This window comes from Oncorhynchus mykiss, chromosome 26 (assembly GCF_057628025.1).
Source record: "Oncorhynchus mykiss isolate SJ-2025 chromosome 26, ASM5762802v1, whole genome shotgun sequence".
Classification (NCBI taxonomy): Eukaryota; Metazoa; Chordata; class Actinopteri; order Salmoniformes; family Salmonidae; genus Oncorhynchus; species Oncorhynchus mykiss.
In genome coordinates, this window is record NC_143047.1 from 37,550,252 (window position 1) to 37,575,809 (window position 25,558).

The window sequence follows — 25,558 nt, forward strand, 5'->3', positions numbered from 1 at the left end:
GTTATAGTAAATAACGTGAAGCTAGCCGGCTACCTTCATGCGACTCAGTGGTTGAAGACATGCAGTTGAATAGTGACAACATTCCTTTAAAACTAACTAAATGTAAAAAAAAATGTTAGATAGTTTAATCAATCAGAAAAAGCAAAACTCGCGTTAGCTAGCTGTCAACACATTCGTGGCAGACTGACCAATCACGTAGTCGAGAGATGTGACACCAGTCGAAACAATAAGTTGCCCGTTTTGAATCGAAGGTCTTGTGCCAGGTATTGAAACTAGTTTGCTTCGTGATTTCTTCTGAAAACTGGTGGTATTGCACGGTAAACGGTCCACGGTGGGTTTACCCACGCTCATCTTGGGGGCCGCCATGTTTTTTCCCCCGTGGTGACGGATGTTTTGAATTACATCAACCCAATCAGAGCTGGGATTGCTCAGTCGCTACCAATCACAGAAGCAGTTGTAAGGTAGCGTGTCTGTGTGAGGGCAGCTTCCGTAGCTGTCGGCGCTGGATAGCGGTGAGTTGATTATCGGACAGTTTACCGACAAATACATGTTTTAAATGTCTATTACCATTTAGTGAACGTATTTTGCTGAATAGAAGCTGCGATTGTGTGAAATAAAGACATAACTCTGATTTACAAACTGATGGTTAGGAAACTCGAACATGCAGATGGGGTTCTGTTTGTGAGTTGCCTTTGTTTTGCCCAGTCTTCAACCTTACAAAACGATTACAGCTTTGTTTATCTTTAGATTAGGGTTACACTAATGTATTTGAAATACAATATCCCAGCCTGACATCCTATTTGCATTCTAGAGAATACGGTCATCAGTCTGCAATGTGGATAGACACTTAGCTTTTAAATGACACACATGTAGACTATTCGTGACTAGAAAGTAGCAGACTATGACCTTCAAACGTAGGCTTTTATAGATCTATAATATTTGATTTGCATAAATATTGCATATAGCCCAGAGCTCTCCAACCCTGTTTCGGGAGAACTCCGTCCTGTAGGTTTTCGCTCCAACCCTAATTTAGCCAACTGATTCTAATAGTTGGCTGCTTAATAAACCAGGTTAGTTGCAACTGGGGTTGAAACAAAAACCTACAGGAGGGTAGCTCTCCGGGAATAGTGTTGGAGAGTCCTGATCCAGCCTAACAAAGATTTAGATATATGTTTTATCATATCTGTTATGAAATCAGCCAAATGCATGTTGCAATCATGTTGTTCTAATCATCAGAAAGAATCCCTTTTGTCATCTTTCATCAATCTTTCATCTTGGCTATATTTTAAAGAGGCTGCTCAAAACCTCAAACCAAAAGTCCCCCCTTTCAGACCTCATGCCAACTAGTATTTTGTGATACATAAGCTAGTAAAGTTATCTTTTTTAATTTTTAATTTTCTCAACCTTTGCAAGGTTACCCTCACTGATGCCTGGACAGCCATTTGGTCAAGAACCTAAAATTACATGAAGTTAAATGTGTGCATGTGTAACATCACAATCTTCCTTATACCGCAATTTATTCATCTTAAAGTGATTATTTGAACTATTGGACATTATGTTTATCATGTTCACAACCACTTTACTACTTAAAGATACTGTAGTGGCCCTCTGCTTGCTGCCTACATCAGCCAGCAAATGAGATAAGTTTCTGGTCATGTGACCTTGGGGCAGAGCCATGGCGATGCCAGGACTTAATTAGTGAGGTGTAACGTCTACACATATAAATGCAGCCTAAAGTGTAGAACTGACACAATTTCCTATTCTACATGACATAAAAAAATCATGCCTGTGACAAGACACTAATTTGCTGAGCAGGTGTGGGGTGGGTGGAAGGGGTTCAATCTAGCATGACGGGGGTGAGGTTGGGAGGAGTGGCTATATGTTTCCAGACGGCCACAGTTTGAACTGAAGTTTTGGGGATTGTAACATTAGTCTTCAAATTAGCCTTTGTCTTTGTCTCTCAGGCTGATTTCGTAATTAGACTCAGTGTTGTCAAAACAAGGAGCTGTTGGACAGTCTGATGAAGGAGACTAGTCTTTGTTAACCTCTGTCTCTCTCATACTGTGACTCCAGTCATCTCAGGTCAGGGTCTGACCCCTTGCAGAGGGATTACAGACTGAGTCTCAGCTAACTTTACCTGTCACACAGACCCAATACTATAAAACAGAGGTACATTAGCTCCTGGTAGAATTTGTCCTTAGACACCGATCTGGGATCAGTTAACCTTCCCAAATCGTAACCATACCCATTATGAGGGAAAACTTAAAACTTTAGATCAGTGTCTATGGGAAACTTCATCCTACTCCAGAGCGCTCTATGAGCACTGCAAGAGAAGAGGCGTGCCTCTCATAGGGAGCTGTATGTGTGGTGGGTTAAGATGAGAGAGACTTACAGCTCAGTAAGGATGCTGTTATGCTCTAGACTAGAAGTGATGGCCCAACTGCTCACTTTACAAAATGCTCTTAGCAGAGGCAGTCCTGTTGTTGTGACAGCGCTTTGAGGTAAACATGGGCTGACAGGAGACCCGGGGAATATAGCCAGGCCTTCTACTGACAACACAGGGCATTGTGCAAGACCCACAAGAGGTAGGCTAGATCTAAGAGACATCTAAAAATGAAAAGGATAAAATAATTGACTGTTTAATGTATAATAATAAGGGTATTACCCGGGGTTAGGATATAGTGTTTAGTTTCATCACCATTGAATATTAGGAGAGGACAATGTCACTGGGAAAATCAACCCTTATTATTATTATTATTATTATTATTTCTTTTTTTATCCCCTTTCTATCTTGTCTCATCGCTGCAACTCCCCACCGGGCTCGGGAGGCCAAGGTCGAGCCATGTGTCCTCCGAAACATGACCTGCCAAACTGCGCTTCCTAACACCCGCCCGCCAGCCGCACCAATGTGTCGGAGGAAACACAGTTCAACTGACGACTGAGGTCAGCCTGCAGGCACCCGGCCTGCCATAAGGAGTCGCTAGAGCGCGATGAGCCAAGTAAAGCCCCCCTCCGGCTAAACCCTCCCCTAACCCGGACGACACTGGGCCAATTGTGCGCCGCCCTATGGGACTCCTGATCACGGCCGGTTGTGATACAGCCTGGAATCGAACCCGTTTCTGTAGTGACGCCTCTAGCACTGCGATGCATTGCCTTAGACCGCTGCTCCACTCGGGAGGCATAAATCAACCCATTTTGAAGGGAATAATTCCACCACGTCTAAATTCCCAATTTAACCTGGTGGCCTACTGTATGTGGCCTACTGTATGTGGCCTACTGTATGTGGCCTACTGTATGTGGCCTACTGTATGTGGCCTTACAGGTCAATGTGTGGCAGTAGTATCAACATGACTGCCAGTATTTCTAAAATAACATCTCTTTCCCTCCTTTTTGAATGTCATCCGTCCCTGTGTATTATTTATATTATATCAGTTTTATCCATCAGTGTATCTGATTGGGCCATATAATGCAGGCAGTCATAACATGTCAGCCTCTTCCTCTGTATATTGTTCTGGTTTCTCCAGTCTTATTCCGCTATAGCGCTAGCTGTGTGTCACTGGGAGAGGGAATAGAATGGCTGTGACTAGAGGGGAAGTCAGATCTCCATCAATGTACTCCATGTTTGTTTGAGTAGCATTGAAAAGAAAGTAATGTTCTTAGGTTACATGGACAATTAGTGGGGCTAGGGTTTTTCTTCAGGCCGTTGTATTTTTTGACTTTTTTCCAATAGCAATTTTTTCAAAATGTCTATATTTTTGGCTTTCTTTGAATTTTCAACAGCTGCCGAGTGAATCATTTATAATGACTAGTTCTATATTAGTGAATGTTTAGGCTATATTGCAAATCATGCGTCTATAAATACAGTACATGTCCAGCTCACAATATGGCCTGATGCGCATAGACCTATTCTTCTGACATAATGGGTTGGGGGGGACGTTAGCTGGTGGCGAGGGGGGGGGGGGTGCTCTGTTGAGGTGTCTGAGTCATTGGCATGAACACTGACCTAATTGTGAAAGCAAGACCTTGATAAGATCAGTCCACTCTCTCAACACCGACCCAGCACCGCACACACCAGCCAGCGGCCAATACAATAAAGATTAGTCACCAGTATTCTATTCCGTGTCATTGTATGGGGACATGGGCCCAGCAGCCCCAGACACGTCCGTTCAATTCAAAGCAGTCGTATTCATATCACTAGACTGTTATTTGCTCTGGGCTGACCCATTGATTGCTGGCTCTAAGCCTCTGACTCCTCAAATAGGCACCCTGCTCAGCTGTTTGGCGGCTGGGTTGCTGCTAGCAACAATGAAAAGAGCAATGTGGAGATCAGTCTGTTCAATCATCTCTGTGTTCAGGAACAGGGGAGAGGGGGGCTAGATGGCTACATTGTAAGGCTGTGACTTGTGATTTGTTTTGCATCTGTCACTCTCGGTCCCAGACAGGTGTCTGTTTCTAAAACAGTAGGATTAGCTCTGATTGTGCTGATAGTTGCACACAGATCCCTAGTCAGTCCCCCTTTAAAACTCACATTAAGATCAAATCGAGCTTTAGCACCCACCCTTCCACTGCCTTCTGCTGCCCAGAGAGGGGACATCAGAGGTGGGATTCATTCCCTCCCCATCTGGGGTCCACAGGGAGAAGCACCATCTCTGACATGGGGTCTGTAAGCCTCTTAGCCCTCCAGTGGCCCAGCCCTCTTTCAGCCCATGTTTTCCTAATGTAGGCTTGTAAAGAGAGCAAGGGCCTTGTAGACTGTTTGAATTGGGACTCCCTTTGTGCTCCTAATAGACTGGTCATGTTTGATAATGACTGCCTTCGTAGAGTGAAACCTTTTTCTCTGATTTTATTAGATCCCCATTAGAGACAGCTAGTCTTCCTGGGGTCTGACACATAGGACTAACGAAAATACATTACACACAAAAATACTTTACAATTGACATACATTTAAAACATTAACATAGACATTACAGACTTTTATATAAAACAACTTTTGGAGACCAGGGGCGGTGATTCCAAGGAGGAACCTACTGCAGTCCCTTGTGGATCAGTTGGTAGAGCATAGCGCTTGCACCGACAGGGTTGTGGGTTCGATTCCCACGGGGGACCAGTAGGAAAATGTATTATGTACTCACTACTGTAAGTCGCTCTGCAGAAGACCGTCTGCTAAATGACAAAAGATGTCAGCCAGCTGGTTCTGATATCCCTATTCTCTCTGTTAGAAGCCCCCTTCTTACTGACTGGTAATGACGATATAGGCCTTGGTCTATTTAGGCCTAGTTTAGGTTGTATGATTGTTATTAGTGTCACACTGTGCTCCATGTTGACTCTTGTATCCAGTCATACAGTTGACAAATTTAATTAAGTTGTATGTAAATTCTGCTGCTTGTGATTCCTGAACTATTGTCTGAATGTTGTCCCCCAGTCAGTGATCATAGAGGTAAAAGACACCCAATGGGGTTTTTCTATTCACTGGTGGATTTGGGATCCCCTGTAGTTGCGCACCCGCTGTCGCTGGGAGCCATGTGACTGTAGGAGGCCGGCGGGTGACTGTAGGAGGCTGGCGGGTGACTGTAGGAGGCCGGCGGGTGACTGTAGGAGGCCGGCGGGTGACTGTAGGAGGCCGGCGGGTGACTGTAGGAGGCCGGCGGGTGACTGTAGGAGGCCGGCGGGTGACTGTAGGAGGCCGGCGGGTGACTGTAGGAGGCCGGCGGGTGACTGTAGGAGGCCGGCGGGTGACGGTAGGAGGCCGGCGGGTGACGGTAGGAGGCCGGCGGGTGACGGTAGGAGGCCGGCGGGTGACGGTAGGAGGCCGGCGGGTGACTGTAGGAGGCCGGCGGCTCTGAGGGCCTGTGACTGTAGGAGGCCGGCGGGTGACTGTAGGAGGCCGGCGGCTCTGGGGGCCTGTGACTGTAGGAGGTCGGCGGCTCTGGGGGCCTGTGACTGTAGGAGGGCGGCGGGTGACTGTAGGAGGGCGGCGGGTGACTGTAGGAGGGCGGCGGGTGACTGTAGGAGGGCGGCGGCTCTGGGAGCCATGTGACTGTAGGAGTCCAGCAGATGGTTCCACTCAGATGCTGCTACCACTCTTTGTTTTTCCAGGAACATATTTGGTGTGTAATCCTGGATTAACAGACAGAGATTTAGAGTTTAATGTCCAGCTGAATGTCAACAGCTACCCCAAAGACACAGGCAGGGTATTAAACCCCTAGTAGGGTTTGTCCTAGACCCACAGCCAGGGGGATCGGGGGGTAGAGATCCTATCAGATGTCTCTGGTGGTGTGTCCCAACTCATTCTCAATCCCAATTTGAGTTCCTTGTGTAATGTAACACACACACCCCATGGGTGACAGAGACTGCCAGATAAAACCAGGTGGCTGCATGTGGCCTCTCTCTTGATATCAGTCACTGGCCGTGTGATCTTATTATGTTAAGACCATAATCCCTACCTATGATGAATGCACACCGGAATGGAGGGAGGAAATGGAGAGATAATGAAGGATATAGGGGATTGTACACTGGTTTGGGGGATATGGCTGTGTGATGTTGAGTGGTTGTGATAGTCCTAAATGTTCTCTGATCCTTGATACTCCATGATAGGTGTTCAGAGGGCCCTCTGTACAGGCCCTTGATTTAGTCTGTTGTGGTGAGATTCAGTTCTACTTTAGGTCCCTAGTAGGACTGGACTGACCTGTGGATTTAGTTCTATTCTAGGTTCCTAGTAGGACTGAACTGACCTGTGGGATTCAGTTCTACTCTAGGTCCCTAGTAGGACTGGACTGACCTGTGGGATTCAGTTCTACTCTAGGTTCCTAGTAGGACTGGACTGACCTGTAGGACCAGGGGGCTGCTATGATCAGAGAAGTGCACACAAACTGGGTTCACTGCTGTTTGTCAGACCCTTTTTCTCTTTCCTCCAATAAGATCATATCTTCACAGTGACACACATCGAGAGACAATCACACACATTCACCACAGATTATTCCAGGACTCCTAGTGTAGAGGCAAAGACATGGCAGGGTGGAGGGATGAAACATGACCAGGATGTAGCGATAGAGGCAGTGGTATATGCAGTAGGGATAGAGGCAGGGGTATATGCAGTAGGGTTAGAGGCAGAGGTATATGCAGTAGGATGTAGGGATAGAGGCAGGGGTATATGCAGTAGGATGTAGGGATAGAGGCAGGGGTATATGAGCAGGATGTAGGGATAGAGGCAGGGGTATATGCAGTAGGATGTAGGGATAGAGGCAGGGGTATATGAGCAGGATGTAGGGATAGAGGCAGGGGTATATGCAGCAGGGGTATATGCAGTAGGATGTAGGGATTAGAGGTCGACTGATTGATTTTTCAACACAGATACCGATTTATTGGAGGACCAAAAAAGCCGATGCCGATTAATCGGCCAATTTTTTATTTATTGTTATTTATTTGTAGTAATGACAATCACAACAATACTGAATGACCACTTATTTTAACTTAATAAAATACATTAAAAAAAATATACTTATAATGAAACATGTTTAATTTGGTTTAAATAATGCAAAAACAAAGTGTTGAAGAAGAAAGTAAAAGTGCAATATGTGCTATGTAAGAAAGCTAACGTTTCAGTTCCTTGCTCAGAACATGAGAACATATGAAAGCTGGTGGTTCCTCTTCAATATTCCCAGGTAAGAAGTTTTAGGTTGTAGTTATTATAGGAATTATAGGACTATTTCTCTCCATACCATTTGTATTTCTTCCGTCCCTCTCCTCGCTCCACCCTGGGCTCGAACCAGCAACACAACGACAACAGCCACCATCGAAGCAGCGTTAGCTATGCAGAGCAAGGGGAACAACTACTAGAAGGCTCAGGGGGCGTGACGTTTGAAACGCTATTAGCGCGCGCTAACTAGCTAGCCATTTCACTTCGGTTACACCAGCCTCATCTCGGGAGTTGATAGGCTTGAAGTCATAAACAGCGCAATGCTTGACGCACAACAAAGAGCTGCTGGCAAAACGCACGAAAGTGCTGTTTGAATGAATGTTTACGTGCCTGCTTCTGCCTACCACCGCTCAGTCAGATACTTAGATGCTTGTATGCTCAGTCAGATTATATGCAACGCAGGACACGCTAGATAATATCTAGTAATATCATCAACCATGTGTAGTTAACTAATGATTTATGATTTATTGTTTTTTATAAAGATAAGTTTAATGCTAATTAGCGACTTACCTTGGCTTACTGCATTCGCGTAACAGGCAGTCTCCTTGTGGAGTGCAACGAGAGAGAGGCAGGTCGTTATTGCGTTGGACTAGTTATGGTTGCGAGATTGGGTCCCCCGAGCTGACACGGTGAAAATCTGTCATTCTGACCCTGAACAAGGCAGTTAACCCACCGTTCCTAGGCCGTTATTGAAAATAAGAATGTGTTCTTAACTGACTTGCCTAGTTAAATAAAGGTATACAAAAATATATATCGGGCGCCCAAAAATACCGATTTCCGATTGTTATGAAAACTTGAAATCGGCCCCAATTAATCGGCCATTCCGATTAATCGGTCGACCTCTAGTAGGGATAGAGGCAGGGGTATATGCAGTAGGATGTAGGGATAGAGGCAGGGGTATATGCAGTAGGCATGAAAGGTGGAGCAATATCAGCAACAGGATATGGATTCAGTTTGTATTTTGGGTGAGAGGTGGGAGAAGAGTATCGTGTGTGTGTGTTGAAAGGGACAGAGGGGTAATGGGATTAGGGTTAACGCCTTTCGCGGGCGCAGGGAGAGCCACCTGACACTCGGTCTGTTGGGGACCTGGGGATTGTGGGGGACGGGGTACAGGACGCGGGGGTCTAATCCATGTCCATCTTTGGGAAGTCATTCCCAGAGCTCTGAGGATTTAGGGCTTTGGTTTCCGCTCTGCTAGCTTTGGTTAATAATGTTATTGGTGGGATGTGAGACATGGAGAGAAAGAGGGATGAATAGAGAGAAAAAGAGGAATTCATTACCCTGTGGTGGTCTTGCAGGACAGAGTCCTAAGCTAAAAGCATGGTGTCTGAATATAGCCAGGTGTGATATGATCTATAATGTAGCCTACACCTCTAAACCCTCCCCAGAACACATACACCTCTAAACACTCCCCAGAACACATACACCTCTAAACACTCCCCAGAACACATACACCTCTAAACCCTCCCCAGAACACATACACCTCTAAACCCTCCCCAGAACACATAGTCTACTGGCTGTGTAGCCTACACCTCTAAACCCTCTCCAGAACACATAGTCTACTGGCTGTGTAGCATACACCTCTAAACCCTCCCCAGAACACATACACCTCTAAACCCTCCCCAGAACACATAGTCTACTGGCTGTGTAGCCTACATCTCTAAACCCTCCCCAGAACACATAGTCTACTGGCTGTGTAGCCTACATCTCTAAACCCTCCCCAGAACACATACACCTCTAAACCCTCCCCAGAACACATACACCTCTAAACCCTCCCCAGAACACATACACCTCTAAACCCTCCCCAGAACACATAGTCTACTGGCTGTATAGCCTACACCTCTAAACCCTCCCCAGAACACATAGTCTACTGGCTGTGTAGCCTACACCTCTAAACCCTCCCCAGAACACATAGTCTACTGGCTGTGTAGCCTACACCTCTAAACCCTCCCCAGAACACATAGTCTACTGGCTGTGTAGCCTACACCTCTAAACCCTCCCCAGAACACATAGTCTACTGGCTGTGTAGCCTACACCTCTAAACCCTCCCCAGAACACATAGTCTACTGGCTGTGTAGCCTACACCTCTAAACCCTCCCCAGAACACATAGTCTACTGGCTGTGTAGCCTACACCTCTAAACCCTCCCCAGAACACATAGTCTACTGGCTGTGTAGCCTACACCTCTAAACCCTCCCCAGAACACATAGTCTACTGGCTGTGTAGCCTACACCTCTAAACCCTCCCCAGAACACATAGTCTACTGGCTGTGTAGCCTACACCTCTAAACCCTCCCCAGAACACATAGTCTACTGGCTGTGTAGCCTACTTTGTAATCCCTCCATCAGGATGAACACTACTGTTCAACAGTTTGGGGTCACTAAGAAATGTCCTTGTTTTGTAATTGAAAGAAAAGCACATTTTTTTCCATTAAAATAACATCAAATTGATCAGAAATGCAGTGTAGACATTGTTAATGTTGTAAATGACTATTGTAGCTGGAAACGGCAGATTTTTTATGGAATATCTACATAGGCTTACAGAGGCCCATTATCAGCAACCATCACTCCTGTGTTCCAATGGCATGTTGTGTTAGCTAATCCAAGTTTATCATTTTAAAAGGCTAATTGAACATTAGAAAACCATTTTGCAATTGTTAGCACAGCTGAAAACTATTGTTCTGATTAAAGAAGCAATAAAACTGGCCCTCTTTAGACTAGTTGAGTATCTGTGCTTTTCAGCATAGAAAGAAATGTGCTTTTCTTTCAAAAACAAGGACATTTCTTAGCGACCCCAGACTGTTGAACGGTATGTGGAAGTCATTCTCACCAGGGCTAGATCGGTGAAACATTAGATTATCTCTACCATACCTTTTATCATGCAATTGTTGTTTCCTTTGAAATGTCCCTTACGTTGGAAAAAAAGGCTATTTCAGTTTTTTTTTGCGTGTGTGTAAAGATTGAGTCACTCTCTCCCCATCCGGCAGGTTGCGTTCTGAGTAAAAGTCAATACCCTGAGTGGTGCTGCGGTGTTTGTTCAGACGACACACTGTTATCTCTGTGTGTGTGTGGCAGTCAACAAAGACTACGCGTTCCATTTCCATGGCTCCCACAGAACTGGATAACTGTCCTGAAGACCCTGGTCAGCATGGCTGATGCAGGGAGGGCAGTGTTAGGGACTGATGCTGGTATGAAGCTGTCCTGAAGACCCTGGTCAACATGGTTGATGCAGGGAGGGCAGTGTTAGGGACTGATGCTGGTATGAAGCTGTCCTGAAGACCCTGGTCAACATGGTTGATGCAGGGAGGGCAGTGTTAGGGACTGATGCTGGTATGAAGCTGTCCTGAAGACCCTGGTCAACATGGTTGATGCAGGGAGGGCAGTGTTAGGGACTGATGCTGGTATGAAGCTGTACTGTAGACCCTGGTGCAGTGTTAGGGACTGATGCAGTGTTAGGGACTGATGCTGGTATGAAGCTGTACTGTAGACCCTGGTCAACATGGTTGATGCAGGGAGGGCAGTGTTAGGGACTGATGCTGGTATGAAGCTGTCCTGAAGACCCTGGTCAACATGGTTGATGCAGGGAGGGCAGTGTTAGGGACTGATGCTGGTATGAAGCTGTCCTGAAGACCCTGGTCAACATGGTTGATTCAGGGAGGGCAGTGTTAGGGACTGATGCTGGTATGAAGCTGTCCTGAAGACCCTGGTCAACATGGTTGATTCAGGGAGGGCAGTGTTAGGGACTGATGCTGGTATGAATCTGTACTGTAGACCCTGGTGCAGTGTTAGGGACTGATGCAGTGTTAGGGACTGATGCTGGTATGAAGCTGTCCTGAAGACCCTGGTCAACATGGTTGATTCAGGGAGGGCAGTGTTAGGGACTGATGCTGGTATGAATCTGTACTGTAGACCCTGGTCAACATGGCTGATGCAGGGAGGGCAGTGTTAGGGACTGATGCTAGTATGAATCTGTACTGTAGACCCTGGTCAGCATGGCTGATGCAGGGAGGGCAGTGATAGGGACTGATTCTAGTATGAATCTGTACTGTAGACCCTGGTCAACATGGCTGATGCAGGGAGGGCAGTGTTGGGGACTGATGCTAGTATGAATCTGTACTGTAGACCCTGGTCAGCATGGCTGATGCAGGGAGGGCAGTGATAGGGACTGATTCTAGTATGAATCTGTACTGTAGACCCTGGTCAACATGGCTGATGCAGGGAGGGCAGTGTTGGGGACTGATGCTGGTATGAATCTGTACTGTAGACCCTGGTCAGCATGGCTGATGCAGGGAGGGTAGTGTTAGGGACTGATGCTGGTATGAAGCTGTACTGAAGACCCTGGTCAGCATGGTTGATGCAGTAACAGGGACTGATGCTGGTATGAAGCTGTACTGAAGACCCTTGTCAGCATGGTTGATGCAGGGAGGGCAGTGTTAGGGACTGATTCTAGTATGAAGCTGCTAGGCTGGTATGTTTGTCCGTCCCCTGCAAGGTGTCGATTGGCCAATCTCACACAGGGTCAAAGGTTAGGCTGGTTCTGTGGTGTCAACGGGCTGTAGAGCCCCTGAGAATGAAACACCAGGGAGTGTGACACTAGTCTGCACTGCACACTACTCCTAGAGCTGCTAATAGACTAGCTGCTGTGACAGCTCACCCCTCACCTGTCTGTCCCCTGAATGAAGCGCTGTAATGATGTGTGTTGTGTTTGTGTAGGTGGTGAGATGTTCCGCAGTGCGCTGGGGAAGACCCTGGGCTTCGTGGGATACACCATCCAGTACGGCTGCGTCGCCCACTGTGCCTTTGAGTACATCGGAGAGTTTGTTGCGGTGTGTAGGATACTTTTCTCTCTGTGGCCATGGTCTGTGAATTCCCGAGTAACAACTTCAATGTCTGTGAATTTACCCACAGTGCTCTGGTCCTTCTATGGAGCCCACCATCACAAGCCACGACGTTGTCTTCTCAGAACGGTTGAGTCGCCATCTCTGCAGAATCGAGAAGTGAGTTTTAGTTTTCAACTTGAAATTCTCAAAGTTGGTAAAGTAAAACGTAGTTTACCCTGAGTGGTGTCTTTTTGCACCGTAACCCCTTGATGTTCTCCCTGATATCTGTGAATGACATCACACCCCATGGATCCTGTCTTCTCTGTCTGCAGTGGTGATATAGTCATCGCTAAGAGTCCATTTGATCCACATATGAACATCTGTAAAAGAGTCATCGGTTTGGAGGGAGACAAAGTCTGCACCAGTGGCCCCTCGGATGTCTTCAAGACCCACCAATACGTAAGTATTCATCAACAGTCATGTCCCAGGACTCTCAGCCACATGTAAAGTATTCATCAACAGTCATGTCCCAGGACTCTCAGCCACATGTAAAGTATTCATCAACAGTCATGTCCCAGGACTCTCAGCCACATGTAAAGTATTCATCAACAGTCATGCCCCAGGACTCTCAGCCACATGTAACGTATTCATCAACAGTCATGTCCCAGGACTCTCAGCCACATGTAAAGTATTCATCAACAGTCATGTCCCAGGACTCTCAGCCACATGTAACGTATTCATCAACAGTCATGTCCCAGGACTCTCAGCCACATGTAAAGTATTCATCAACAGTCATGTCCCAGGACTCTCAGCCACATGTAAAGTATTCATCAACAGTCATGTCCCAGGACTCTCAGCCACATGTAACGTATTCATCAACAGTCGTGTCCCAGGACTCTCAGCCACATGTAAAGTATTCATCAACAGTCGTGTCCCAGGACTCTCAGCCACACGTAAAGTATTCATCAACAGTCGTGTCCCAGGACTCTCAGCCACATGTAAAGTATTCATCAACAGTCATGCCCCAGGACTCTCAGCCACATGTAAAGTATTCATCAACAGTCATGCCCCAGGACTCTCAGCCACACGTAAAGTATTCATCAACAGTCATGTCCCAGGACTCTCAGTCACACGTAAAGTATTCATCAACAGTCATGCCCCAGGACTCTCAGCCACATGTAAAGTATTCATCAACAGTCATGCCCCAGGACTCTCAGCCACACGTAAAGTATTCATCAACAGTCATGTCCCAGGACTCTCAGCCACACGTAAAGTATTCATCAACAGTCGTGTCCCAGGACTCTCAGCCACATGTAAAGTATTCATCAACAGTCATGCCCCAGGACTCTCAGCCACACGTAAAGTATTCATCAACAGTCATGCCCCAGGACTCTCAGCCACATGTAAAGTATTCATCAACAGTCATGCTCCAGGACTCTCAGCCACATGTAAAGTATTCTACCTTTAGTTTACCAGGTAAGAGTATTGAGAGCACATTTACAACAACAACCTGGAGAAGACTTTGACGAGGGCTTGAAATGAGCCAGTAAAGCAATACATTCTGGATGAACGATTAAGCCTTGTCAAGACACTTCATGTTGTGTTTCAGATAGTCTCTCATTTCAGTCAATCATCTTCATAAGTAGCCAAACCCCTGTGTCTTCAACTCAACCCAGTGTGTTCTGGGTGTTTAGATTCCAGACCAGGGACATCCATCTTGTGTCGTCAGTCCAAATATCATCTTTTGACAGCGACTGCATTTCCTCAGAGCCGTGGTTGTGGTGGAACCACTGTCATTGCATTCTTATTACTGCTCTCCCCGGCCACGCCGCCCTCAGCCACCGCTCAGCCTGCCAATCTCTCTGAAGCCTGTTAGAGTTAGTGCCAACCGAGTGGACAGGTTGATGGGTGGGCTGAGGTGTTTGTGTTGTGTGTGTGTGTACACACACTCTCACATGAACAGTGGACGTATAGGTGAATGTAACCACACACAGGATGTGCTGGTGTCATCCAGGAAATGAAACAAACTAATTTTCCTCTGGGAACAGGTTTCATCTCTACACACAGGCAGTAAAGCTATATTGAACAGGTTACTGCAGAACAGGTTTAATCTCTACACATGTCTTGGTCAAAGGTCTCAGCCTACAGATGTACTCTCTTAATTGGATCACTCTGTTGGCGCAGAAAATGCAGACATGTTGTGTATTTAAGTTTTAAAATGTATTCTAATGTTTGTTATTCACACTTTAAAATGTCAGACTTGATTTACCCTTATTTAAAATGTATCAGCCCATACAAAAATGTCCATGCATTTTAATCCACATAATAACCCACATTTCCTGTTACTGCAGGATGATTTCCCTGCTGTGAGAAACTGGTCAAATTAAGATGGCAGATCGGTACCTCTGAAATGTGTCTCAGTGCAAGACATAGGTCAACAATGAATAAGACCAGACCAATCTCTGTAGGGTTTCCCCCGTCAAAACACACACCAAAATGTCTGTCAACACAGTTGGTTGTGGTGTTAATGAAATAGAAGCCTTGTGTGACATAAAGCATCCCACCATGCATGTTTTTGTTTGTGTGCTATACGAGAGCCTGTCCTCACCTCCTCTTTCTTCTGACGGGCTGGCAGGTTCTTTCCTCCCACATTGATGATGAGGAGATGGACAAATTGGCTTGTCACCTCTTAGGAGTCTTTCCTACAGTATGTCTGCTGCATTGTCACAACAAAGACATTTGATCCATGATGTGATGGTGGGTGTCTTTGAGAGAGACAGAGGGGGAGAGAGAGCCTTCAGACTCTAAAGGTATTCCCTCCATGTTAGACAAAACACTGTACCTCAATGATATTAGTCTAATGATTAGAGCAGGGTGAGGCCTTAAACAGCACTACCTCAATCATGTTAGCTTAATGAGCGAAGCAGGGTGAGGCCTTAATCATGTTAGCTTAATGAGCGAAGCAGGGTGAGGCCTTAAACAGCACTACCTCAATCATGTTATCTTAATGAGGCAGGGTGAGGCCTTAACATGATTGAGGTAGTGCTGTTTAAGGCCTCACCCTGCCTCATTAAGATAACATGATTGAGGTAGTGCTGTTTATCTTAATGAGGCAGGGTGAGGCCTTAAACAGCACTACCTCAATCATGTTAGCTTAATGAGCGAAGCAGGGTGAGGCCATACCAGGCTGTTGAACGGCAGACTTCACTTTCCAGGTGAGCTCAGCTTTCCCACCTTGACACGTCTCTGACAGGTACACATAGCCTCGCCCCCACCCCTTCAACCACCCAACCACAGAACAGGTTCCATCACTCCCTCTGAGTCCCATCACAACACAGCCGCCAGGTTGAGCTGAGATACGCCACTCAACCCTAAACCCTAGCTGGGCACACAGTCTGACTGGATGACTGGGCTGGCTGGAAGTGTGTTGTGGAAAGTAACAATGTCTGTTGATTATGGTTTGGCTGAGCTCTCTCATTCTGTTCTGGTGACTCAGTGTAGGGAGTTGGGAGAGGGCATGTCAGACTCGGGGCTTAGTGTCATAGAGAAGTAGGTAAACAGTTCAGGAGGAGTGTTTGCTTCTCTGCCTGTCAATCATGCAGGTGCTTATCCTTGACATCCTCTCTACCTTCACTCAACACTGGTGTGTGATCCATAAATTAGTTTTCAGAGACTGCTGTGGTTATGAAGGCCTGCGGTGAGCTTGCAGGTGTTTAATCAGAGAAGAAGAGTTCCACCAACTATGACGGGGGACAGAATTTGAACATGTCTACCTAGTTCCAATACCTCCAGTATCATACCCCTAGGTAATAACCAGATCCATTTGAACATGTCTACCTCGTTCCAATACCTCCAGTATCATACCCCTAGGTAATAACCAGATCCAGTTGAACATCCGGTGCAGGTAATATGAAAGGAGAGGTTAGTTCTACCCTCTGGTTAAGTTAAGGTTCAAAGAGGAGAACGTCAGGGACATCCGTTTCTACAAATGATAGAGTCTGGCCTCTCTTTACACCATCCCAGTCATAATAAAGTGTACGTTTCTGACATGTGTTAACCTGCAAGGTGATGTGTGAACCCTCGGTCTTTCAACACATCATAACATACTGCAATAATAATATATGTCATTTAGCAGACGCTTTTATCCAAAAGCGGTTTACAGTCATGCATTCATACATTTTAACGTATGGGTGTCCCAGGGAATCGAACCCACAACCCTGGCTGTGCCAGCACCATGCTCTACCAACTGAGCCATACATGGCAGATCAACTTTTAACAGGCCTTTTAACAATAACCAATGAATTACCAGTTCATTAGTGGTAAATACATCTGACTATAGATTTCAGAGGAGTAACTTTGCGATGCCCTGTCTGTGGCTAGAGACTCCGTGTGGAATGTTCTCTACAGGGTCATTAGTGTGATGCTCCGAATCAATCAGAGCTTTGGTGTTTGTGTGTCTGTGTATTTGTTGATCACTCTTGATTGACCCGCAGCAGATCGATCTAAATTGATTGACCTTGTTCGTAGTGGACAGAATGGAGTCTAGATCCTGAATAGAGTTGACCTATACCTTGATGTTGGATTAGTTAGGTAGTTCCTTCAAACCTTCACTCCGTGGGCCCTAAGCTTTAACCACCACTAATGTATCCTACCCTAGTGTTTGCTAAACTCTGAGGCAGTGTAATGGACTCAGATTAGACCTTCTGCTAGCCTCAAAAGCACTTTCAATAACAACATTGTCATGTGTTTCTATGGAGACTTGAACCTGCTTTGAATCCAGAAGTAGTCTGAACCTGTGTTCAAGCAGCCGCCCCTTTTGTGTCTCCTAAAACATAGATGAGCGTGCCTACCGACAGGGTCGTGTTGATGATATCACACGCCTGACCTTTCTGAGCAGGACAAAGGCAGTGAGTCAGTCTAAGATGGAGGCTGAGGCTGGGGCATAGCAAGGGCTTATGGTCCAGCAGATGACAAATGGCGCCGGCGTTCCTCTCTGGTCCCTGTGTGCTTGGGAGCAGCCATATGTTGCCATGCTACTGAGGGGTAATGGTGGGAATGCGGCAGGCTGACATATGCTTCTCAGATGACTTCTTTAATGACATTGGTTTGTGTCGTCGTTGTTCTCGGGGGCCGAGTTGTTTACCTCGTGTTAGGTCAATATGTCACTGCATCACGATTAGTGTCAGCTCATCTGGCTCATCTATGGAATATGAAATGCAACACAATGCATAGGTTAATACTGCATAATGATTCTGGATGTTGGGACGATTGCGATACGATGGACGCGCACAATTGGAATCAAGAAATCAGTGGTTGCGTCTCCCCCCCCACCCTCTGATAATGTTCTCATCTGATTTCATCTCCCTCTCCTTTTCTCCCCAAGACTTTGTTCATTAAAAAGTTAGGCAACACAAACACAGTTGCAGATTGTGATGCCCATTATGACAATATAATGTGTTGTTCATCCTGTCTTCACATATAGGAGGGACGAGGAACTTAATTAGGGCCTTGACAAGATTACTCTAGTAAAGTGATGAGATGAATCATAATTGGTGTCACTGTGGATTAGCGCTCGCTCCGATTGGCCACCCCACTGGCAGCTCGGGCCTCACTAGTGGAGACCAGTGGACGATTCTGACTGAAAATCTTCAGCCCTGGCCCCTCTCTCTCTCTCCCCCTCTAGATCTCCCTTGGTAAGAGGGGGTTAGATCTCAGCCAACAGCCTAATGGCCCCTTTTGAAGTCCCAATAAATCCCCCTGACCCTGCCCCCGTTACACATGACCCCTTGCTCCTATGACCGTCCGGGGCTAAAGGAGGACAGACCAGGGGTTGACGTTAAGTTGGGGTGAGGGAAGGTAGGGGGGGGATGTTCAGCTGGGCGAGGCGGCTGAGGTGGGCTCTCTTTACATAATGGTGGGTGGAGGGTGCTGACGCTGTATTGTCTCACTCCTTCATGTAAACAAAGTTTAAAAGCTAGGTCAGGGAATGGTGTTGTTTACAGTATAACTGGCTGTTGCAGTCGTCGTGGAACAAATTCAATATTTTCTATCGTTGTGTTTTTTCCCGTGTCATCCCGTGGGTGTGTGTCTTGCTGTGGGTGTGTGTCTTGCTGTGGGTGTGTGTCTTGCTGTGGGGGTGTGTCTAGGTTCCAAAAGGGCACGTGTGGCTGGAAGGGGATAATCTTAGGAATTCCACAGACTCCAGGAGCTACGGCCCAGTTCCCTATGCCCTGATTCGAGGCCGTGTCTGCTTAAAAGTAAGGAGGGGAACATCGCCGGACCCATCTCACATTCATTTTAACCTTTAGAGTTAGTAGAATGGTCTGGTCTGTATAAAGAGTTAGTAGAATGCTCTGGTCTGTATAAAGAGTTAGTAGAATGCTCTGGTCTCTGTAAAGAGTTAGTATAATGGTCTGGTCTGTATAAAGAGCTATTATAATGGTCTGGTCTCTGTAAAGAGTTAGTATAATGGTCTGGTCTGTATAAAGAGCTATTATAATGGTCTGGTCTCTGTAAAGAGTTAGTAGAATGCTCTGGTCTCTGTAAAGAGTTAGTATAATGGTCTGGTCTGTAAAAATAGCTATTATAATGGTCTGGTCTCTGTAAAGAGTTAGTAGAATGCTCTGGTCTGTGTAAAGAGTTAGTATAATGCTCTGGTCTGTATAAAGAGTTAGTTTAATGGTCTGGTCTGTATAAAGAGTTGGTAGAATGGTCTGGTCTGTATAAAGAGTTAGTATAATGCTCTGGTCTGTATAAAGAGTTAGTAGAATGCTCTGGTCTCTGTAAAGAGTTAGTAGAATGCTCTGGTCTGTATAAAGAGTTAGTAGAATGCTCTGGTCTGTATAAAGAGTTAGTAGAATGCTCTGGTCTGTGTAAATAGTTAGTAGAATGCTCTGGTCTGTGTAAAGAGTTAGTAGAATGCTCTGGTCTGTGTAAAGAGTTAGTAGAATGCTCTGGTCTGTATAAAGAGTTAGTAGAATGCTCTGGTCTGTATAAAGAGTTAGTAGAATGCTCTGGTCTGTGTAAAGAGTTAGTAGAATGCTCTGGTCTGTGTAAAGAGTTAGTAGAATGCTCTGGTCTGTATAGAGAGATCTGTGCCACGTTTCCGATATCACAGCCTCCTTTTGACTTTGCCCATGGCCATGGTTAAATATGAAATGCCTTGCACTGAAATTGATTGTAGGTTTACTGTTGCTTTGCCTGTATTCAAATTATTCCTTATTCCCCATTCTGTGGCAAGTTGAGTAAATGCAAACACTCAAACAAGTTGGAAGTTCAAGACAGATCTGTCTCGTAGACCAAGGCCTGGGCAACCTATTGTCTAGCTGTCCATTCTGCTGTGTTATCATGTCACTGGATGTCATAGCAACCATGACCCTGGAAACAGGTCAGACAACCTTCTGTCCGTTTGACTGGACAGCAGCCGTCCACTGGGGGCCCAATGACGAGACCTGACGACAGTTTTATGAAGTCGCATACATCATTTAAATCCACGTTACCAAGCGTATCCAGGAAGTGAGGATGTTGGAATAGTCATGATAAACACATTATGTAATGGATAAATGTTGTTTGTTCTTCTTTTATGAGAGCCCTAGTACCCTTTTAACCCAACATCTTCTCCTTCTCCTTTGTTTGTTTTGGTGTTTTTCTCTCTTTCCAGCTCTGGCCTCTACATCATGTTGGTGCCCTCAACCAAAGTCCCACAGGACGAGTCGTAAGAAGGAGTGACTGAGTCTACTGATCTGTGTACATGCATCATTTTGTAATATTTTCTAATTAAAGGCATATTTATCTTGAAGAATTTTTGTCTCAATTTGACTGACAATTTGAGTTCATTTGGGTTGAATTGTAGGGTGTGTTTGAGTTAAATGTGAAAATCCATGGATAGTTGGATCTGCAGGTTGATAACGTACCAGGCATAGTAATCTGGGGCTTCCAGTGTGTTGGCAGGAGCAGCACCCTGCTCTGTAGGAACAGCGTCACGTGAGGAGGGGTTTAAACTGTGCCTCTCTGGAGCTGCTAGTGGTAGAGGAGGGGAGGTGTGATTTTGGACTAACAGAAGAAATCATCTCTGACCCAGCTAACTCAACAGATTACAGTGAATAGCTGAAATCCAGCATCCAAGAGGTAGAGGCCATTCATTTTAAATAAGTTGTATTGTCCTGGAATTGACGTCTTCTGCCACTGTAGATCTGAGATGCCTACTTTTAGAATCTCTACGTGTATAATTGACTGGCCCACAATGCAGGGCGTGCTGCATGTATCATCCCTGACAGACATGGAAAATGGGGGTCAAGAAGGATCAAAGAAGCTCAACATCTACAAAGGAATACAAAAAAGTGTTATTCGTTTCAGGTTTACCTCTTCTCACTGTTGTGGTAAAACAGAAGCCTTTCTTGGTGATTCATATTTCATTGGGCCAACAAGGCAATTGGACAAACGTTAACATTTCCCATTTAGCCATCCAATATTTATAAGCACTTAGTAAGGCAAAGCTCACAACTGAATAGTTAGTGTATACACTCTACACTACTATTCTATTGATGTGGGGAGGAAGAGAGATGTTAGGCATTTTTGGGAATGCTTTGCAATCTGTGTGACAAGTTTTCAGGGTCAACTGCAAATAACACAATATCTTTCAATATCAAACCTGTAACATGTGCAGTCCACAACGTGCGCTCCATCAGCCGCTGAAAATAGGACTGCTTACAGTGGAGTCGGAAAGTACTCAGAACCCTTCACTTTTACCACATTTTGTTACGTTACAGCCTTATTCAAAAAAATTGATTAAATTGTTGTATTTCCTCCTCAAAAACAGGTTTTTAGAAATGTTTGCAAATGTATTAAAAATGTTAAACATCACATTTATGTATGTTTTCAGACCATTTACTCAGTACTTTGTTGAAGCACCTTTTTGGCAGCGATTACAGACTCAGGTATTCTTGGCTATGAAGCTACCAGCTTGGCACACCTGTATTTGGGGAGTTTCTCCCATTCTTCTCTGCAGATCCTCTCAAGCTCTGTCAGGTTGGATGGGAAGCGTCGCTGCACAGCTATTTTCAGGTCTCTCCAGAGATGTCCGATCAGGTTCAAGTCCGGGCTCTGGCTGGGCCACTCAAGGACATTCAGAGATTTGTCCCAAAGCCACTCCTGCTGTATATTTAGGGTCGTTGTCCTGTTGGAAGGTGAACCTTCACCCCAGTCTGAAGTCCTGAGCGCTCTGGAGCAGGTTTTCATCAAGGATCTCTCTGTACTTTGCTCCATTCATCTTTCCCTCGATCCTGACTAGTCTCCCAGTCCCTGCCACTGAAAAACATCCCCACAGCATGATGCTACAGCATTGTCAAGTGTGGGACCTTATATAGACAGATGTGTGCCTTTCCAAATCCCATTTAATCAATTGAATTTACCACAGGTGGACTCCAATCAAGTTGTAGAAAAATCTCAAGGATGATCAATGGAAACAGGATGCACCTGAGCTCAGTTTTGAGTCTCATAGCAAAAGGTCTGAATACCTATTAAAAATAATATGTAATTAATATGTAAATAAGGTATATGTATATGGAGATATGTTTTTTTATTTGAAATTATTTAGCAAAAAAAATGTTTTAAACCTGTTTGCTTTGTCATAATGGGGTATTGTGTGTAGATTGATGAGTTATGTTTTTATTTTTTATCCGTTTAAGAATAAGGCTGTAAACGTAACAAAATGTGGAAAACGTCAAGGGGTCTGAATACTTTCCGAATGCACTATACGTTCTGCAGTACAAATGCACCTATTTAACATACTGCAGCCAAATGTATTATTAAACACATTTTCCTCAACCACAATGATTTGGTTTGTCAAGAGGTGAACTAGGACTGTATGTAACTCAACTGTCAGTCAAGCAGGATCTTTATGACACCAGTGTAAAGACTGTCTTACTGGGCTGGCTCCTCCACAAGGCCTTCTTCAGCAGTGGTTCAGAGCCCACTGTGTATCCTGCTTAGACAGCCCTGTCCTAAGGACATGACGGCGTTCTCATACACCTAGTAAAGCAGCTCAGCTGGTCACTCTCCAGAAGAGAGAGGGCCTCTCCTCCTCACAGTTCCCCAGGGGCTGTGAGGGCCAGACGGCTGCCCGTCCCTGTCCAGCTGCCTCATCTGTCTGGCGGGGATGTAGGGTCAGAAACTGGCTTTCTGTGACACTGAATTCTCTGCTTGAGTGTGATCGTGCCTCCTGGGAGGGCCGCTCGTGTGTTTGTGTGCGTGACATCATTTGCATATGTGTGTGTATACATGTTTTATTTACAGTAGCGGAGAGGGTTTGGCTTGAAGCACATCTATTTTTCCTATTTTAACTTCATCTGCTGTGTGTCAACACAGTGCCAGTGTCCAAGTGAAATGCTGACACAGGGAGTCTGTTTATATTTTTATAACCTAGTGCCCCATAGAGGGAGCTCACTGTCCTTCTGCTGCTTGAGGACTAGAGGGAGAATAGCACTGTGTTCTGCTGCACAAGCAATGGTGGATACTGTAACCTTGGGGATTAGCTCCCACAGATGGTGGATACTGTTAACTTGGGGATTAGCTCCCACAGATGGTGGAAACTGTTAACTTGGGGATTAGCTCCCACAGATGGTGGATACTGTAACCTTGGGGATTAGCTCCCACAGATGGTGGATACTGTAACCTTGGGGATTAGCTCCCACAGATGGTGGAAACTGTTAACATGGGGATTAGCTCCCACAGATGGTGGCTACTATTAATTTGGGGATTAGCTCCCACAGATGGTGGATACTGTAACCTTGGGGATTAGCTCCCACAGATGGTGGATACTGTAACCTTGGGGATTAGCTCCCACAGATGGTGGATACTGTTAACTTGGGGATTAGCTCCCACAGATGGTGGAAACTGTTAACTTGGGGATTAGCTCCCACAGATGGTGGATACTGTAACCTTGGGGATTAGCTCCCACAGATGGTGGAAACTGTTAACATGGGGATTAGCTCCCACAGATGGTGGCTACTATTAATTTGGGGATTAGCTCCCACAGATGGTGGATACTGTAACCTTGGGGATTAGCTCCCACAGATGGTGGCTACTATTAATTTGGGGATTAGCTCCCACAGATGGTGGCTACTATTAATTTGGGGATTAGCTCCCACAGATGGTGGATACTGTAACCTTGTGGATTAGCTCCCACAGATGGTGGAAACTGTAACCTTGGGGATTAGCTCCCACAGATGGTGGCTATTATTAATTTGGGGATTAGCTCCCACAGATGGTGGATACTGTAACCTTGGGGATTAGCTCCCACAGATGGTGGCTACTATTAATTTGGGGATTAGCTCCCACAGATGGTGGATACTGTAACCTTGGGGATTAGCTCCCACAGATGGTGGATACTATTAATTTGGGGATTAGCTCCCACAGATGGTGGGTACTGTTAACATGGGGATTAGCTCCCACAGATGGTGGGTACTGTTAACTTGGGGATTATCTCCCACAGATGGTGGGTACTGTTAACTTGGGGATTATCTCCCACAGATGGTGGGTACTGTTAATTTGGGGATTAGCTCCCACAGATGGTGGGTACTATTAACTTGGGGATTAGCTCCCACAGATGGTGGATATTGTTACCTTGGGGATTAGCTCCCACAGATGGTGGATACTGTTAACTTGGGGATTAGCTCCCACAGATACATGATGAGCATATAACTAGGCATATAACACTTAATTTACTACTAGGAGATCATTCCTGTCTACCTTCAACAGTTTAAATTGAATTCCACCACGTGAAATACAGACGTGCAATTCCATATGAACTGTAAAGTGATAACCACAATTGATCTCTATTTAATGGCAGTTCTACTGACCCCAAAGTCACCCTTGGAGATGCACACTTTATTTAATGAAGTTGAATTCCAGCAATGACACCCACCCACACAGCTGTACAACCTCACATAATCACTGAAGAGATGACAGGGAAGAGATGTACCTCACATAATCATTGAAGAGATGAAGGAGAGAGGTCCAAAGAGAGAGAGGTCCAAAGAGAGAGAGGTCCAGAGAGAGAGGTCCAGAGAGAGAGAGAGAGGTCCAGAGAGAGAGAGAGAGGTCCAGAGAGAGAGGGGTCCAGAGAGAGAGAGGTCCAGAGAGAGAGAGGTCCAGAGAGAGAGGGGTCCAGAGAGAGAGAGTTCCGGAGAGAGAGAGGTCCAGAGAGAGAGAGAGGTCCAGGGAGAGAGAGAGGTCCAGGGAGAGAGAGAGGTCCAGAGAGAGAGAGAGGTCCAGAGAGAGAGAGAGGTCCAGAGAGAGAGAGGTCCAGAGAGAGAGAGAGGTCCAGAGAGAGAGAGGTCCAGAGAGAGAGATCCAGAGAGAGAGAGAGGTCCAGAGAGAGAGGTCCAGAGAGAGAGAGAGGTCCAGAGAGAGAGATCCAGAGAGAGAGAGAGGTCCAGAGAGAGAGATCCAGAGAGAGAGAGGTCCAGAGAGAGAGGTCCAGAGAGAGAGGTCCAGAGAGAGAGAGAGGTCCAGAGAGAGAGAGAGGTCCAGAGAGAGAGAGAGGTCCAGAGAGAGAGAGAGGTCCAGAGAGAGAGAGGTCCGGAGAGAGGTCCAGAGAGAGAGAGGTCAAGAGAGAGAGGTCCAAAGGAGAGAGGTCCAGAGAGAGAGGTCCAGAGAGGAGAGGTCCAGAGAGAGAGAGGTTGAGAGAGAGAGAGGTTGAGAGAGAGATCCAGAGAGAGAGGTCCAGAGAGAGAGGTCCAGAGAGAGAGGTCCGGAGAGAGGTCCAGAGAGAGAGAGGTCCAGAGAGAGAGAGGTCCAGAGAGAGAGAGGTCCAGAGAGAGAGGTCCAGAGAGAGGTCCAGAGAGAGAGGTCCAGAGAGAGAGGTCCAGAGAGAGAGAGGTCCAGAGAGAGAGAGGTCCAGAGAGAGAGAGGTCCAGAGAGAGAGGTCCAGAGAGAGAGAGAGGTCCAGAGAGAGAGAGAGATCCAGAGAGAGAGAGAGGTCCAGAGAGAGAGAGGTCCAGATAGAGAGATCCAGAGAGAGAGAAAGGTCCAGAGAGAGAGGTC

The 25,558-nt window shown here is 46.0% G+C and overlaps 2 protein-coding genes across 3 annotated transcripts in view; one reads left to right on the forward strand and one right to left on the reverse strand.

Annotated features, from left to right (window-relative positions):
• LOC110506941 (elongator complex protein 4) overlaps positions 1-387 on the reverse strand; it is a 126,896-nt gene extending 126,509 nt beyond the window's left edge. Inside the window, exon 1 of the mRNA XM_090222921.1 lies at positions 189-387. Within this exon, the coding sequence (XP_090079047.1) occupies positions 189-366 (178 nt within the window). The 5' untranslated portion in view covers positions 367-387. The remainder of the gene's footprint in view (positions 1-188) is intronic.
• Positions 256-20,312, forward strand: LOC110506942 (mitochondrial inner membrane protease subunit 1). Of its 2 annotated transcripts, XM_090222923.1 has the most exons (6): positions 256-512; positions 12,408-12,520; positions 12,603-12,691; positions 12,847-12,973; positions 18,661-18,771; positions 20,175-20,312. In XM_090222923.1, the coding sequence occupies exons 2-6, from the start codon at positions 12,416-12,418 to the stop codon at positions 20,244-20,246; spliced, it is 504 nt and encodes a 167-aa protein (XP_090079049.1). In that variant the 5' UTR covers positions 256-512; positions 12,408-12,415; the 3' UTR covers positions 20,247-20,312. The 2 variants fall into 2 exon arrangements, with proteins under 2 accessions (XP_090079049.1, XP_090079050.1); XM_090222924.1 differs by lacking the exon at positions 18,661-18,771 and having other exon boundaries at positions 420-512.
• The last annotated feature ends 5,246 nt before the right edge of the window (positions 20,313-25,558 follow it).